Source organism: Labeo rohita, chromosome 24 (assembly GCF_022985175.1).
Source record: "Labeo rohita strain BAU-BD-2019 chromosome 24, IGBB_LRoh.1.0, whole genome shotgun sequence".
In the NCBI taxonomy this organism is placed as follows: Eukaryota; Metazoa; Chordata; class Actinopteri; order Cypriniformes; family Cyprinidae; genus Labeo; species Labeo rohita.
This window is the reverse complement of record NC_066892.1, coordinates 18,460,823-18,476,276: the sequence shown is the minus strand read 5'-3', so window position 1 is coordinate 18,476,276 and position 15,454 is coordinate 18,460,823. Positions and strand designations below refer to the sequence as shown.

The 15,454-nt window shown below is 34.1% G+C and overlaps 1 protein-coding gene across 9 annotated transcripts in view; it reads left to right on the top strand.

Annotated features, from left to right (window-relative positions):
• Window positions 1–15,454, top strand: part of eya1 (EYA transcriptional coactivator and phosphatase 1) — a 55,166-nt gene that overhangs the window by 26,474 nt on the left and 13,238 nt on the right. For all 9 annotated transcript variants that reach the window (XM_051098662.1, XM_051098661.1, XM_051098653.1 and 6 more), the window contains one exon: window positions 7,482–7,571. In XM_051098662.1, the coding sequence (XP_050954619.1) occupies window positions 7,482–7,571 (90 nt within the window). The remainder of the gene's footprint in view (window positions 1–7,481; window positions 7,572–15,454) is intronic.

The following is a 15,454-nucleotide window of genomic DNA, read 5'->3' as shown; positions in this document are numbered from 1 at the left end:
ATATAAATATTAATATTTTTATAAAAAACTAACATATTTTTCCTTTATATACATATGTATTTATATATACATAATAAATAAATACAGTAAACACACATATAGTATGTAAAAATACACTTTTGTTTTGAATGTGATTAATCGCGATTAATCATTTTGCAACCCTTATAAATATATTTATTATATACACATAACATATTTTCCTAAATATATCCATGCATGTGTATTTATATATACATAATAAATATACACAGCACACATACATATAGTATGTAAACATAAACTTTGATTTTAAATGTAATTAATCGTGAGTAATCGTGATTAATCATTTTGCAGTCCTAATAAATATATTTATTATATACACATAACATATTTTCCTAAATATTCATACATGTGTGTGTATTTATATATACATAATAAATATACACAGTACACACATATAGTATGTAAAAATACACTTTTGTTTTAAATGCGATTAATCACGATTAATCGTTTTGCAGCCCTAATAAATATATTTATTATATACACACAACATGTTTTCCTAAATATATCCATGCATGTGTGTGTATATATATATACATAATAAATATACACAGTACATACACATACAGTATGTAAACATAAACTTCGATTTTGAATGCGATTAATCACGATTAATCATTTTGCAGCCCTAATAAATATATTTAATATATAAACATATATACACACACATGTATTATGTCAACAAAACGTTTATTTCGGATGCAATTAATCACGATTAATCGATTGACAGCACTGTTTTTGTGCAACAGTGACTATATTTTTACCTTTATTTATATTTGAATTATTTCCTTTATTTATAGGATAATTTTATTAAGGCATAATGCCAAATTTAGCAGGTTCAAAAGGGTTATGAACACGCAATAAGAACTAGTTTACTTCTGCGGTTCTTGTATTTGTTTTTTTATATAAACCATCATAAGCTATATTTAAACTTTCAAAACAAACAATTTGGGAAATGCGGTGATCTACGATTCTCAGGCTTCGTCAATGATCTCATGGCTTTATTTAACTCACATAGCCGTTCGTTCAAATTCACCAAATTATAATTTCGCAAAAAAGCCCTAAATTTGAGTTCAACGTGTGTGTGTTTTTAAACCCTCTTTGTGTCTGAAGAATGTAGAATGCTGCTTCCTTGTTTGAGGGAATAAATCACAGACTTGGCATTTTTTGGCTGAGCTTCTTGAAGGGTTTTTTTTTTCTTTGTGGTGAGTGTAGATGACAGCAGCGCTCGGATGTCAGTGGAACAGGGGCCCGGCGGCTGGTTTGTTCTCTTTGTTCCTCAGGCAGGGTGTTTGATGGGGGTGGTGTTTTGTTTTAAGGGTGAGGGAGCCCTGGCCCTCGACCCTGCACTGTTTATTTACTTTATCTCGGCTGAGCATGCTGGGTAAAGAAGCGAAACTCTGAGAGCGCCTCAACCGTGTCCACTCTCTCACACACACACACACACACACACACACACACACACTTAAACTGAGTCGTCGGTGCAGCCTCGTCTGATTTCAAGATCGTTTTCCTAACCAATCTTCATTTATAAGTGTGTGTGTGTTTCTTTTAAGGGTTAAACAGAATTTTCAATTGTTACCATAAAATAGAATTGTCACGTTTCACACTTTCTGTCTTTCTGCACAATTTCAGTCTGTAATTTCAAGAATTTAATGAGAGGATTAGAGGGATTAGAAATGAATTAGAAAGATTAATTTCAAATGTTCTGTTATTACTTTTAAACATATATATTGTAATTGGAGAAGACACAAAATGAGGATTCGTTATTTTAGTTTCAAGTACATTAATGTTCAAAAGTGAAGGGTCAATAAGATTTTTTTTTAAAGAAATTAATACTTTTATTCAAAAAGTATACGTTAAACTGATCTAAAGTGATAGTAAAATATTTATGATACAAAATATTTATATTTTAAATAAATGCTGTTCTTTTGAACTTCTTATTTCCAAAGAATCCTGAAAAAAAAAAAAATCCACAAAAATATTAAACATCACAACTGTTTTCAACATTGAAAGTAAATGAGCACAAATTTAGCATGTTAGAATAAAATAATTCTGAAAAATAAAATTTAAAATATAATAAAAAATTATCAGTTTCAGCATATTAGAAAGAAATCATTCTGAAAAAATGATCACAATTTTCACAAAAAAACAATTAAGCTGCGCAACTGTTTTTAACACTGAAAATAATTGAGCACCAAATCAGCATATTAGAATAAAAGAATTCTGAAAAATAAAAATAAATAATAAAATAAAATAAATAAAGAAGTATCACAGTTTCAGCATATTAAAATTAAATAATTCTGAAAAATATTATCACTATTTCCACAAACATATTAAGTTGCACAGCTGTTGTCAACACTGAAAATAATTGAGCACCTAATCACCATATTAGAATAAAAGAATTTTAAAAATAAAATAAAATAAAATAAAATAATAAAATAAAAAAGTATCACAGTTTCAGCATATTAAAATGAAATCATTCTGAAAAAAAATCATGATTTCCACAAAAATATTAAGCTGCACAGCTGTTTTCAACACTGAAAATAATTGAGAACCAAATCAGCATATTAGAATAAAAGAATTCTAATAGAATAAAATACAATAAAAAGCCACAGTTTCAGCATATTATAATTAAATAATTCTGAAAACAATTATCATGATTTCTACAAAAATATTAAGCTGCACAGCTGTTTTCAACACTGAAAAATCAGCACCAATTCAGCATATTAGAATAAAAGAATTCTGAAAAATAAATTAAAATGAAATAAAAAGTATCACAGTTTCAGCATAGTAGAATGAAATAATTATTTTATAAAAAATCAAGATTTCCACAAAAATATTAAGCTGTGCAACTGTTTTCAACACTGAAAATAATTGAGCACCAAATCAGCATATTTTTATGATAAAACAATTCTGAAAAATAAAATAAATAAAATAAATAGTATGAGTTTCAGCATATCAGAATGAAACAGCTCAGAAAAAAATATCCAGATTTCCACAAAAATATGAATCTGCACAGCTGTTTGCAACACAGAAAATAATAAGAAATGTTCCTTAAGCGCCAAATCGTTCTTTGTCCTCCACTCTGCTGTCGAAATCTGATTACACGTTGCCCTTCCACCAGAAATATGCTTATCCCATCTACCCTGCAACATGGCAAACCACATAATGCGCTCTTAAATCATATCAGCACACTCATCTCAAACCCTTACATTAAAAACCAAGGTGCTTCACGTTTCTCCGATATGAGGCGTAGATGACATAAACAGTAAGAAAACCCATCGAAATGCATTTCTTCCAGCGAGAGCGTTGAGGAAGCGCTCTATAAATAGAGCCGTGTTGGAGAGCTCACTGCTGTGGTTATCAGTTATCCTAATTGGCATCAGGGTAGCTCGCTCCCATAAAGCTGATGGTTCGGGCCAGCTGTGTGGCCGTCAGCCCTGGAGGGAAAGCTTGCGGGGGGGAGTTTCGGAGGGGAGGACTTGGCGCCCTTCGGGTGGCGCTGATGTGTGGGGACAGGTGGCAGCGAGAGCAGAAGACCCTCTGGCACTCCGGCCTGCTTGTATTCTTAACTCTCCCGCTGAATGATTGTTTAGATTTAATTGGAGAGGATTCGACGGGCCAGAGAAGTGCACTTTGCATACCTCTCACCACCAAACCTGCTTTTATTAACTGTCAGATACATACGCAGGTGTTTATATTAAGTCCACTGACTGGCAGGCTCAAAATAGATGGGAGGGGAGGAATAATCAGATGTGTCTTAACTAAGAAATAACCTCTTTTTGATTAGGCCATATATTTGAAAGCTTTTTTAATTAAAAGTGCATGAGAATAGAGTATGTAAACTGTGAAATTATTGATCGCTTTTTTCATTAACCCTCATGTTCTTATTCCGAGTCTGAGAGACTCCGTGACTCTTTTAATAGCTCTGAAAACATACTTCACATTGAAGTATCAGGTTGATGACTTCCTGTGCTCATGAGAACTGATTATAAACATTATTTTGACTTGCTAACATGCATCCAGCGGCCGCCGTGAAATATATTATTTTAGTTTGGGAGACCTCAGATATAAACAAAGAATAATTGCAATGGATTTCTGCAATGTGTAGAAGTGAATGCCTGCCAGTTTCTTTTGTTTTAATTTTGTGTTTTTTTTGAGGTCAGCAAATCCAAATATGGATTTCCAACTGTAACTATAATATATAAATTTGCCATTTCACACTTAAAAATTAAAGGTTTAATCCTACATTTTTAATTATTACATTTACACATACTTAAATGGAGTCTATGAATGCATGCATGGATATATTTAGGAAAATATGTTATGCTTATGTAATAAATATATTAATTATTTTATTTTTATTTTATGTACACAAATGTTGAAATGTTTGGGGTCAGTACATTTTTTTTTTTAAGAAATTAATATATTAAATCAGCAAGGGTGTATTAAATTTAGTAAAAGTGACAGTAAAGACATTTATAATGTTACAAATGATTTTATTTCAAATACACTTTTGAACTTTCTTGAACTTTAAAGTTGGTTTCCACCAAAATATTAAGCAGCAAAACTATTTTCAACACTGGTGATAAGAAATGTTTCTTGAGCATGAATAAAATATGAATAAAATATGTTTTATATACATTGAAAGTGACCGTAAGACAAGAGATTTCTATTTCGAATAAATGCTGTTTAATGCTTTTAAACTGTAAAACAAGTATCATGGTTTCCACAAAATTTAAGCAGCACGACTGTTTTCAACATTGACGATAATAAAAATGTTGTTTTGTGCAGAAAATCAGTATATCAGAATGATTTCTGAAGTATCATGTGACACTAAAGACTGGAGTAATGATGCTGAAAATTCAGCTTTGCATCACACTTACTTTTTAAAAAAATATTAAAATAAAAAACACTCATTTTAAATTTTAAAAATAATATTTCACAATAATACCGTATTTTTTAATAAATATAATCAGCCTTATCTGAAAGGAAAAATATACTAATTTGAAGATTATACGCAGTGTGAACATCAACTTAAAAACCTCATCAATGTCTTTGCTGGTGTTCTGTTCTTCTTGTGTGGTTTCCCTTCCCGCTGTCTGCAGTTAAAACATTTTCATTGTCGAGTGTGACATGTAATCAGTAAAAAGCTCAGGCGTTTCTTCAGGTGGCTTTAAGCTCTAATCCCTGTAGCAGAGCTCTCTGACTCAGCACGGCTGTACAGACACTGGAATAAATCCCCTCCTTTGCTTTCCCCGCTCATTCGCACACTTGCTTTATCCTCTTAATGAACAACCAGAGAGCAGCCACTGATTAGAAAAATAAGCCTGTGTGGAATGAAGATTACAAAAGATGATTTAAAATTGAATACTAGACTAAATATCCATTTAATAAACCCTGTGGCCTTGTTTTAAGCTCAACTACAGTGTTTCTTTGTTTCAAAACTGTGAACTGTCACTTTTAATACACTGACTCTTAAATATTTGTAGTTCAGGTAAGAAAACTGAAGTCAAAAGTTTACATGTTTCTTCAGGTCCCACAAATTCTTTGGTTTTTCAGAATTTTTGTTTATTTGAACCCTTTCTGACAATGACTGTATGGTTTTGAGATACATCTTTTAACTCTGAGGACAACTGAGGGACTCATATGCGACTATTACAGAAGGTTTAAATGCTTACTGATGCTCCAGAAGGAAAAACTATGCTTTAAGAGGTGGGGGGTGAAAACTTTTGGAATTGAAGATCAGGGTAAATTAAAACTTATTTTGTCTTCTGGGAAACATGTAAATATCTTCTGTAGCTTCCGAAGGGCAGTACTAAATGGAAAAGATATGATATTTAGGAAAAATAAGAAAAATATACACATCTTCATTCTGTTCAAAAGTTTTCACCCCCCGGCTCTTAATGTAATTTTTTTTTTTTTTTTTCTAGAGCATTAGTGAGCATTTGAACCTTTTGTAATAGTTGCATATGAGTCCCTCAGTTGTCCTTAGTGTGAAAAGATCTCAAAATTATTCAATCATTGTTGGAAAGGGTTAAAATACACAAAATTGCTAAAAAAACTAAAAAAAAATTGCTAAAAAAAATGTGTGTGACCTGAACTATGTTGCTGAAGAACAGTGGGAAGTTTAACTGTTCAGGACAAACAAGAAACTCATGAACAACTGTCACTAAACAAAAAAAAAACACAGCATGTGGATTATTCAGGTAAAAACACAGTAAAAATAACATGCATTTGGTATGATCCCTTATTTTGGTAACATAATGAACATTTTGCAAATTCTGCAAGGTGTATGTAAACTTTTGACAAGTTTGTAATTTTCTAATGAGCTTCCTTAATGAGTGTTGACTAGGTATTAAAGAGAAAAACACACTGCAAATGATTCATTAACAATTTAGAGAGCATTCACTCCTGTCTTCGTGTCAAGCTCAAACTCAACACGAGATCGCCATTACTGCCAGTATTGCATTACGGTGGAAACTGAATACATTGAATACATTTAAAAAAAAGAGTCCATTATATTTTAAGTGAGTAATCCATTTTGATTACTGCCAGTGCCCAGGTTTAAACATCACTTGCTAAAGCTGTTTTGTGTAGGAAAATGTGCATCTTCCTGTTTCTACGAAGTTTCTATTAAATTCCCCAAGTTCAGGCTTTTCGCAAATAGTTGGAAAATGGTTTATCTGATGTGAGAAGATTGTTTGGGGGAAATGGGGGCGAAATGCATCAGTAGTAATGTGTAGAAAGATGATCTTGGCGCTGAGGTATGTGGACAGTGATATATTTATGATGACACCTTGACCTCAAGCTCATTTCAACTCATAACGCATCTAAGATTGGATTTTACTGCCTACAGAGTGTAAAATTAAGCCGCGCTTCTTTTTGAGACAAAAATGAAACTCTTAATTCGTAAAACTTGTAGAATTTGCTTAGGCAGAGGTATATTTTAAAATATATATTTTATTCTTAAGTAAGTGTTTTAAACTATCTGTCTATCTATCTATCTATCTATCTATAAATTACTAATTATTTTTAAATAGAAATGGTGTAAATATGGAACTAAATATGAAAAAATGTATGTGCATATGGCATAAAATATATGATTGTTAAATGTATCTACAGTAAGTGCTAGGCAACGATTAATCGTGATTATTCGCATCCAAAAATAACAGTTTTTGCGTATATAATATATGTGTGTGTACTGTGTATATTTATTATGTATATATAAATACACACACATGCATGTATATATTTAAGAACATGCAAAGCATGTATGTACACAAAAACGTTTATTTTGGATGCGATTAATCCTAACGACATGTAAAGATACTATTATATAAGTACTTATTCAGAACTTCTAATATTAGATCTGCCTATATATTCTTTATTTTTACGTAGAATGGAAAATTAATTATTGGGTTTGTGTTTTTTTTCAGGATCCACCAACGTCGGTGTCATTGGGACTAAGAATGGAAGAGATGATCTTCAACCTGGCCGACACACATTTTTTCTTCAACGACTTGGAAGTAAGTCCAGAACTTTTTTGTGACTTTGGGGGATTGCCGTTTTTTGCGGTCACCGTGGCTGTCTTCACCCCCTGTGAAGCTTATTGCAAGCCCTCTAATACGGTGATTACTTCTACAGCTTGCTTTCTTAGCGGCCATATTTAAAACCCAGCCCCAAGATGTGGATAAGTCACAACAGAGTGTATACATTACATTACGAGCACAAGAGCAGTCCATTAAAGTTTAAGCCATAGCATCAACAACCATTTAATAGCAGGGTGCCTATTTCTCGCTAACGTCCCTCAGTGGTGAAGTATTACCTCGGAGCCCATGGGACACTATGAATTTTACATGCGCTGTCAGTCTCCCCGGTCCGCGCCCACCACCGCCCCCTCCCTTCCCTGCCGCCCGGGCCAATTTGTCAGCTTCTAATATTTCTGTACGTGCTCTGACTGTCTGCATGTCATGCTGTGTGCTCGGTGTCTCTGTCCGCTCCGGCCGCAGACTCTCAGTCACGGTCTGGAACCGGCTGCTCTGCCCACTCTGCCTGATTCATGTCGGATCAGTGTAAAATCTGCCCCCGGGGGCAGTTGCTGAGAGGGTATCTAGGTGTCTGTTTGCCCCGCCTGGTGAGGGGTGAAAATGAGACCGGTAGGGTCACTTCTGCTCGTGACTGGCAGCGCTCCACATGTTCATAGCGGTGAAGTTCAGTTTGACCAGATCTGGTGTTGCTCGAGCTAGCACTTCATTTAGCGATTTGAACAGATCAGCGATATGGCTTGTTAAAATAGCTGCAGGTCTGAAAATATGGAGTGTGAAATAACATATCCACAAACCCTTAAACGCCGGTTTACCCGAAAAAAAAAAAAATCAGTCCTCATTCGTTCTTTCTTAGTCCAAGTTTATTGAGGTTAAACCATAGATTTGTGTTAGAAAATGAACTAAATTGAAGTTGTTCTTCATTGGAAATCTATCAGTTCAGACAAAACTGTTCTGAATGATTCGTTCACAAAGAAATAGATCTGGTTCTGTATCATTTTTGATGTACAATCAACATGATCTAAACTTTGCTTTATAGTTTATAGTTTTTTAGCATGTAAAAGGCCCTTTTCTTCAGATTTTTGAAAGTAAATATAACAATAACTATTATATTGTTAGAAATATTTCAAGATGAACACTTGCTGGACAGAAGCAGCTTAGGTTTACTTGATTATCCAACGCTATCTCGCGACCAATTTGTACGAATTTTACGAGATCGGGGTTAGGTGTAGGTCATTTGTATGAATTCATATGATTCAGGAACTCATAAAATATGTACAATTTAGAAAAAATTGTGAGGCCATACAAGTTTGTACAATTTATCCACCTTATAAAATATGCATGTATTGCCATGAGATTGGGTTGGATTATCCATAAAATTTCAATTTTTTAGAAAAATCATGTTAAAATATGAGTATCAAATATTCTGCAGGAACTGTATTAAATTGTATTATTTTAATTTGTCTGCCCACAATTAAAACTACAAAAGTTTAAAAAAAGAATCTTTAAGACATATTATTGGGTATAGATAAAGAGTGGCAACTGATTATGCATTTTATGTAAGTTGAACTGTAATACAAATCTTCATTAATTTACATTACAATCTACCAGAATTTCATACTTTCTTACATTTTGGCCATATAAATATCTGCACTAAATTGTATAATCTTGCTCACTTTGGCCCTCTGGATAAATTTTTAATATTTTTAAAGAATTTTTTCAGGTTTCTTTGATGAAAGAAAGTTCAGAAGAACAGCATTTATCTGAAATAGAAGTCTTTTGATTACTTTTTTAATCACTTTTGATTAATTTAAAGCATCCTTGCTAAATAAAGGTATTAATTTCTATACTAATGTAATTATACTGACTCCAAGCTTTTAAGTGGTATAGTGTATAATGTTATATATATAAAGCTTTTTATTTCAGATAAATGTTGATCTTTGGGCAAACAAAAAAATTACTCAACTGTTTTAAATATTGATGATAATAATAATAATAATAATAAATGTTTCTTATACAGCAAATCAGCATATTAGAATGATTTCTGAAAGAGTAATGATGCTCAAAATTTAGCTTTGATTGCAGGAATAAATTACAATTAAAAATGTATCTTAATAGAAAGCAGTTATTTTAAATAGCAAAAATATTTCACAATATTACTGCTTTTGCTGTATTTTGGATCAAATAAATGCAGGCTTGGTGAACAGAAGAGGATTCTTTAAAACCATAAAACATCTTACTGTTCAAAAACTTTTGACTGGTAGTGTAATACAAAACATAAATGCAAATTGTTTTTGTCTAAATGTTTATTGAACAACCATTTAAAAAAAAAAAAAATTCTGACTATTATTATTTTATATGTCAGGCTTTACAGGGTTAAACTCACTGATTCCAGATGCAGTGGAAGATTATCAGTGAATAATAATACAAAAGTCTGCACAACTTTTTGAAATCTTCAGTCCAAATGAATTTTTTGATTAGGTGAAAAAAAGCAACTTGAACATTCTTCAAAATATCTCCTTTTGTGCTCCACTGAAGAAGTCCTACAGTTTTTAAAATGACACAAGGGTGAATAAACACTAAAAAAACTGCTATTTGTGACTAAACTATGCTTTTAAGCAGCGGGCTTTACAGACCAGATCTAACCGAGCCCACTGAACCCACCCGAGCCCAGACACCGCTGGCGAGCCGCTTTCCCTCATCCCCAGAACCCGACACCACTGACCCATTGATTTTCCTCTGCGTCCTGCTCGTGGCTGACCCCGCGGAGGAGGAAATGTTTTGTTTGATACTTAAGTGTGAGGAGAACTGTTGCGGGCCTGCCAAGTCTCATTAGTCAACGGCCTCGCTCTGCTTTTCCTGCCACGAGAACCAGGGAGAAAGAAAATGTTTGTGCTGCCCGAGACATTGGAGTGACGGGGAGATTCCAATCGCACTCATCTTGATCAAAGTTAATTGGCAGCAATTGGCTGTTAAATATTTCCGTATGTTTGGCTACACTAAATTGTGCCCGCTGCACTTTGTATAATAGATATGCCCCCCCAACAGCATTTAAAAAAAAAAAGAAAATATGACAGTTTTGTGACAAAGCTTAAATGTGGCTTTTTCACAACATCTGTCCTATATTTCGATTTCGTTTCATGTGTTTAAACCCCTCGCGTACGATTCGGCTGTCGAGGCATCTTGTAAAATGATTGGATTGTGCAATGCGGTGTTTTTCCTTTCTGCTATATCTCAGCAACGGAATTATTACATTTCGCTCTGACACTTTAAAGCTACGGACGTTTCTCTTAAAATGACAATTGCATGCAATAGCAGAAAACTAAAGTAAGGTTTTTCTGTACTTTAATCTGTAGCAGAATGTTGTTCTTTGAACTAAAGAGGGTGTGCAAAAGGACAGACTGAAAAATGGGGGAGAATTTCAAGCTGTAAATAATACCACAGCAGATACGTATTTGAGACCTTGAAGAAATGCACATGCTCGGTCTAATTTAGTCAAAGCCATAAAGGGATTTCCCACTGGCTTTGCACATACAAATGCCTAATGGTGATTGGCGATTGTCAACTGTGTAACTTACACAAATGTGCAAAGGACAGCCGGCACAGTCTAGAAATACACCAGCAGGCTCTCTGCGTTTGTGCCAGACTCTTACAATGCTCATTTTGAGAAATAAAACAAGACTAAGACTTCTAAATATCTCTGTTTAGTGTATAAATCCACATGGATATATTTTCTTGTGGTCACATCCTGTGTGATTAAAACGTCAAGGAGTGTTGGTGATGTGTGAAGTCGTGTTGCATTGTTCTGCCTGCTTTGCTTGCACCTGTGTGTGATTGGATTTTGATATATTCTGATAATTATATGAATGTTGATATAGAGTAAACTAATGAAAAAAGCCATGTTGTTTGGTCATAAGAGATCTACTTCACACACACACATACACACTACTGTGACCTAGCAGACACATAAAGACGCAGAGGTCTTTGAAAAAAGAGACACTCTGTCTTGTTTTTGGCTCACTTAATTATTGATATTGTACAATGACAGAATATATTTCATGCTTGTCAGCAATATGATCCTTGTATCGATTGCAGTATATTGATTCGAATTTCTTCATGAGAGAGGAAGATTTTAGTGGTTATTTTCAGGAACCGCAAGTTTGAACTAAAGTAGAGTTTACAAAGTGTTTTTCGAGTCATTTTATTCAGCGGTTAATTAAAACGTAAGTTGCTGAAAAATGTTAAAATATTTCTCTTAAAAACTGCCATGACCTTTTTTAATTTCTACATTTATAAATGTAAATGTAATTACACTGGATCACAAAACCAGTCTTAAGTAGCACAGGTATATTTGTGCAGTAGCCAAAAATACATTGTTTGGGTCAAATTTATCAATTTTTTCTTTTATGCTAAAAATCATTAGGATATTAAGGAAAGATCATGTTCTGTGAAGATATTTTTTTAAATTTCCTACTGTAAATATGTCTTAACTTAATGTTTGATTAGTAATATGCATTGCTAAGAACTTCATTTGGACAACTTCAAAGGCGATTTTCTCAATATTTTGATTTTTTTGTTCCTTCAGATTCCAGATTTTAAAGTAGTTGTATCTTGGCCAAATATTGTCCTATCCTAACAAACAATGCATCATTATTCACTCAGCTTTCAGATGATGTTAAATCTCAATTTCAAAAAATTGACCCTTATGGTTTTGTGGTCCAGGGTCACATATAGTATATTTTGCCGTATTTATTTACATGTACTGTAGTACTAAGTACATTACAAAAATGTAAGATTTTTTCATGTTTTTGAGTAATATGCTCATCAAGGATGAATTTATTTAATTAAAAATACAGTAAAATTGTAAAATATTATTGCAACCAAAAGTAGTTTTTTTCTATTTTAAAATATTTTAAAAAATATAATTTATTCTTGTGATAACACCCTGAATTTTCAACATCATTACTCCAATCTTCAGCATCACATGATCCTTCAAAAATCATTCTAATATGTTGATTTGCTGCTTAAGAAATATTTCTTATTATCAATGTTGAAAACAGCTGTCCTGCTTAATATTTTTTGTAGAAACTATTATATGTTTTTTTTAGGATTTTTTGATTTTAAAAAAGTTCAAAAGAACAGAATTTATTTATAAATGTGACCCCGGACCACAAAACCAGTTGTAAGGGTAATTTTTTAAAATTGAGATTTTTAATAACAATAAATAATGAATAAACTAAATTTCTATTGATGTATGGTTTGTTAGGATAGGACGATATTGGGCTGAGACACAACAATTTGAAAATCTGGAATCTGAAGTTGCAAAAAATCAAAATATTGAGAAAATCGCCTTTAAAGTTGTCCAAATGAAAGTCTTAGCAATGCATATTACTAATCAAAAATTACGTTTTGATATATTTACGGTAGGAAATTCACAAAATATCTTGATGGAGCATGATCTTTACTTAATATCCTAATGATTTTTGGCATAAAAGAAAAATTAATAAATTTGACCACTATAATGTATTGTTGGCTACTGCTAGTGTAAGTACATAAGTAATTTCAAATTCATTCACATAATTTTAGCTTTTCCTTGGAAACTAATAAACTAAAACCAATTAATAATCCTTTAATTTGTTTACATATTTAATTGTGTTTAGGAAAAATCAAAGCACAAGAAATAGCATTTTTACAGGACAAATCACACATTTAATATGAGTATACAAACTTAGTTTGCTTAGCATGGTTCTCTTTAGTTGTACCATAATTCTTCTATATGCAATTACCCCAGTTTGTGTGATATCCTGCGTCCAGTACCTGAGTGTGAGGACGTGTTTGGGATGAAAGCATTCTTGTGTGTTGGGTGAGAGGTGGAGTGGTGTGTGGGAATGTGCGTCTCTGGAGGCCCGGCCGTGCTCCCTCTCAGCGGGGAAGGGCCACGGCTCGCCGGGAGAGAAAACAACACAGAGCCGTCTGCGGGACAGGGTTCTCCTCCCCGGCTCAGCCGAGGTGGGAACGGTTTCAATTATCCCCGGCCGTACCTCCGCCGACGCATACCTGAGGCCAACCCTGTGACACTGCAAACGGGACGTTTTTAGCACCTCCAGGATGAAGGGGCTTCGCTTATCAGTTTACAAGTGGTGTGACTTTTTTTCTTTTAGACGTTAGATGTCACATTTACCAACACAGCGTTTTAGTCTAACATCATCTTAGATTTCAATTTTCCTCTCGGTTGTTTAGGTAGATAGCTTTGTTATTTAATATACAGTATTTCTGGCCAATCCCACAAGCAAATGTTCCATCAAAATTCCTCGAGCTCCTTGGACCAAACCAAAATAGAGGAGTGACTCTTTTGAAAGTGAAATAAGTCATTATCATAACTTTCCCTGCGCGTGTTGTGTGTTCGGGAAGGCGATTGACTCTGTGGATTTAATGTGTTTTTACGTCTAGACGCAGGTAGTGTCTTTTGGCTGTCAGGGGTTCAGAGGTCCCCAGGCAGGAGCCCTGATGTGTTTTGGAATGACTAAAAAGAGAACGGAGAGCTTTTAAAGTCGGCCTGTCTATCTTCTCTCAGCATCGGCCCCTCTCTTACCCAGCAGCCCACAGTAATGGGGCCTAAAAGCAATAAGGGTTGTGCGACTACGGAAAATGTAGTGTTACAAACAACGTGGTGACAAATGATCGTTTTGAAGTCATCCTTATACATAAATACAGAGTTTTTTTAGATTGAAGCAACGTTGTGTTTTAAATTAAGATCCTTGATTTAGACAAAATGTACATTTGATATCATTTGAAACTGTTAATAAGAGCAGGCTTTTCTTTTCTTCCTATTTGGACGGACTTTTGTTTTAACTGGCGTCACACCTATAATAAATGCAGTGGAACGTTTGGCTCTTTGACGTGTGTTGATGTACCAGACCGTGTTTGACCAAATTCAAACCATATTTTCCACTATCTTTTCTCCATCATATTCACTTGAAGATCTGGGGCTGGATTCATGAAATATTATTCTCAACCTGGTTGACGAGACACGAAATACGTCCCGAAGTACATATCACTGTAGTTTCCAACAGAAATGCCCACTGAGTGGCGCTAAAACAGTGTTCGTTTTTTTTTTTCCTGGAACAAATGAATGTACATATGGTACATTTTATGTGACATTGGTTTTATACGTGTCATTGCACTTCTGACTTAAAGTGTCTATTGAGTGGCGCTATAACTGTAATGCTTCTTGACGTTTTAAAATAACGTACCGATAAGATGTACAAGAGCTAATCGCAAGCACTCTTTCATCGTGAGTTTTTTCACAGGATTCATACCGAAGGATTCCGCATCCTAAGTTCACTTCCGTGCCGCCTTAACTACCAAGCAAGTTGTTCCAACAGAAATTTCCACTGAGTGTCGCTAAAACAGTGTTTGTTTGTTTTTTTTCCCCGGAACAGATGAACGTACATATGGTGTTTTATGTGACGCTGGTTTTGTGTGTCATTGCAGTTCTGACTTGAAATGTCCGTTGAGTGGTGCTATAACTCTAATGCTCCATGATGTTTTAAAATAACATACCATCTGCACTACACCTAAACCTACACGACAGTATGAACAAAAGCGAATGTGATGTAAAAACGCAATTGCAAGTATGCCGTTTTAGCTTGTTTTTCGATTTCTCATCTTTCAGCTCTTTTATCGTAAGTCATGTTTTTCACAGGATTCGTACCCAATGATTCCGCATCCAAGTCCAATTCCTGAGCTACCGAGCAAGTTGTTACATCCGGAAAGCAAAGCATGGAGCTGTAATCATAACTGTGTACAAAAACAATTACAAGTGCTCACTGTTTTACCGCCTCTAGTGTTCATCTTTGTTGGAA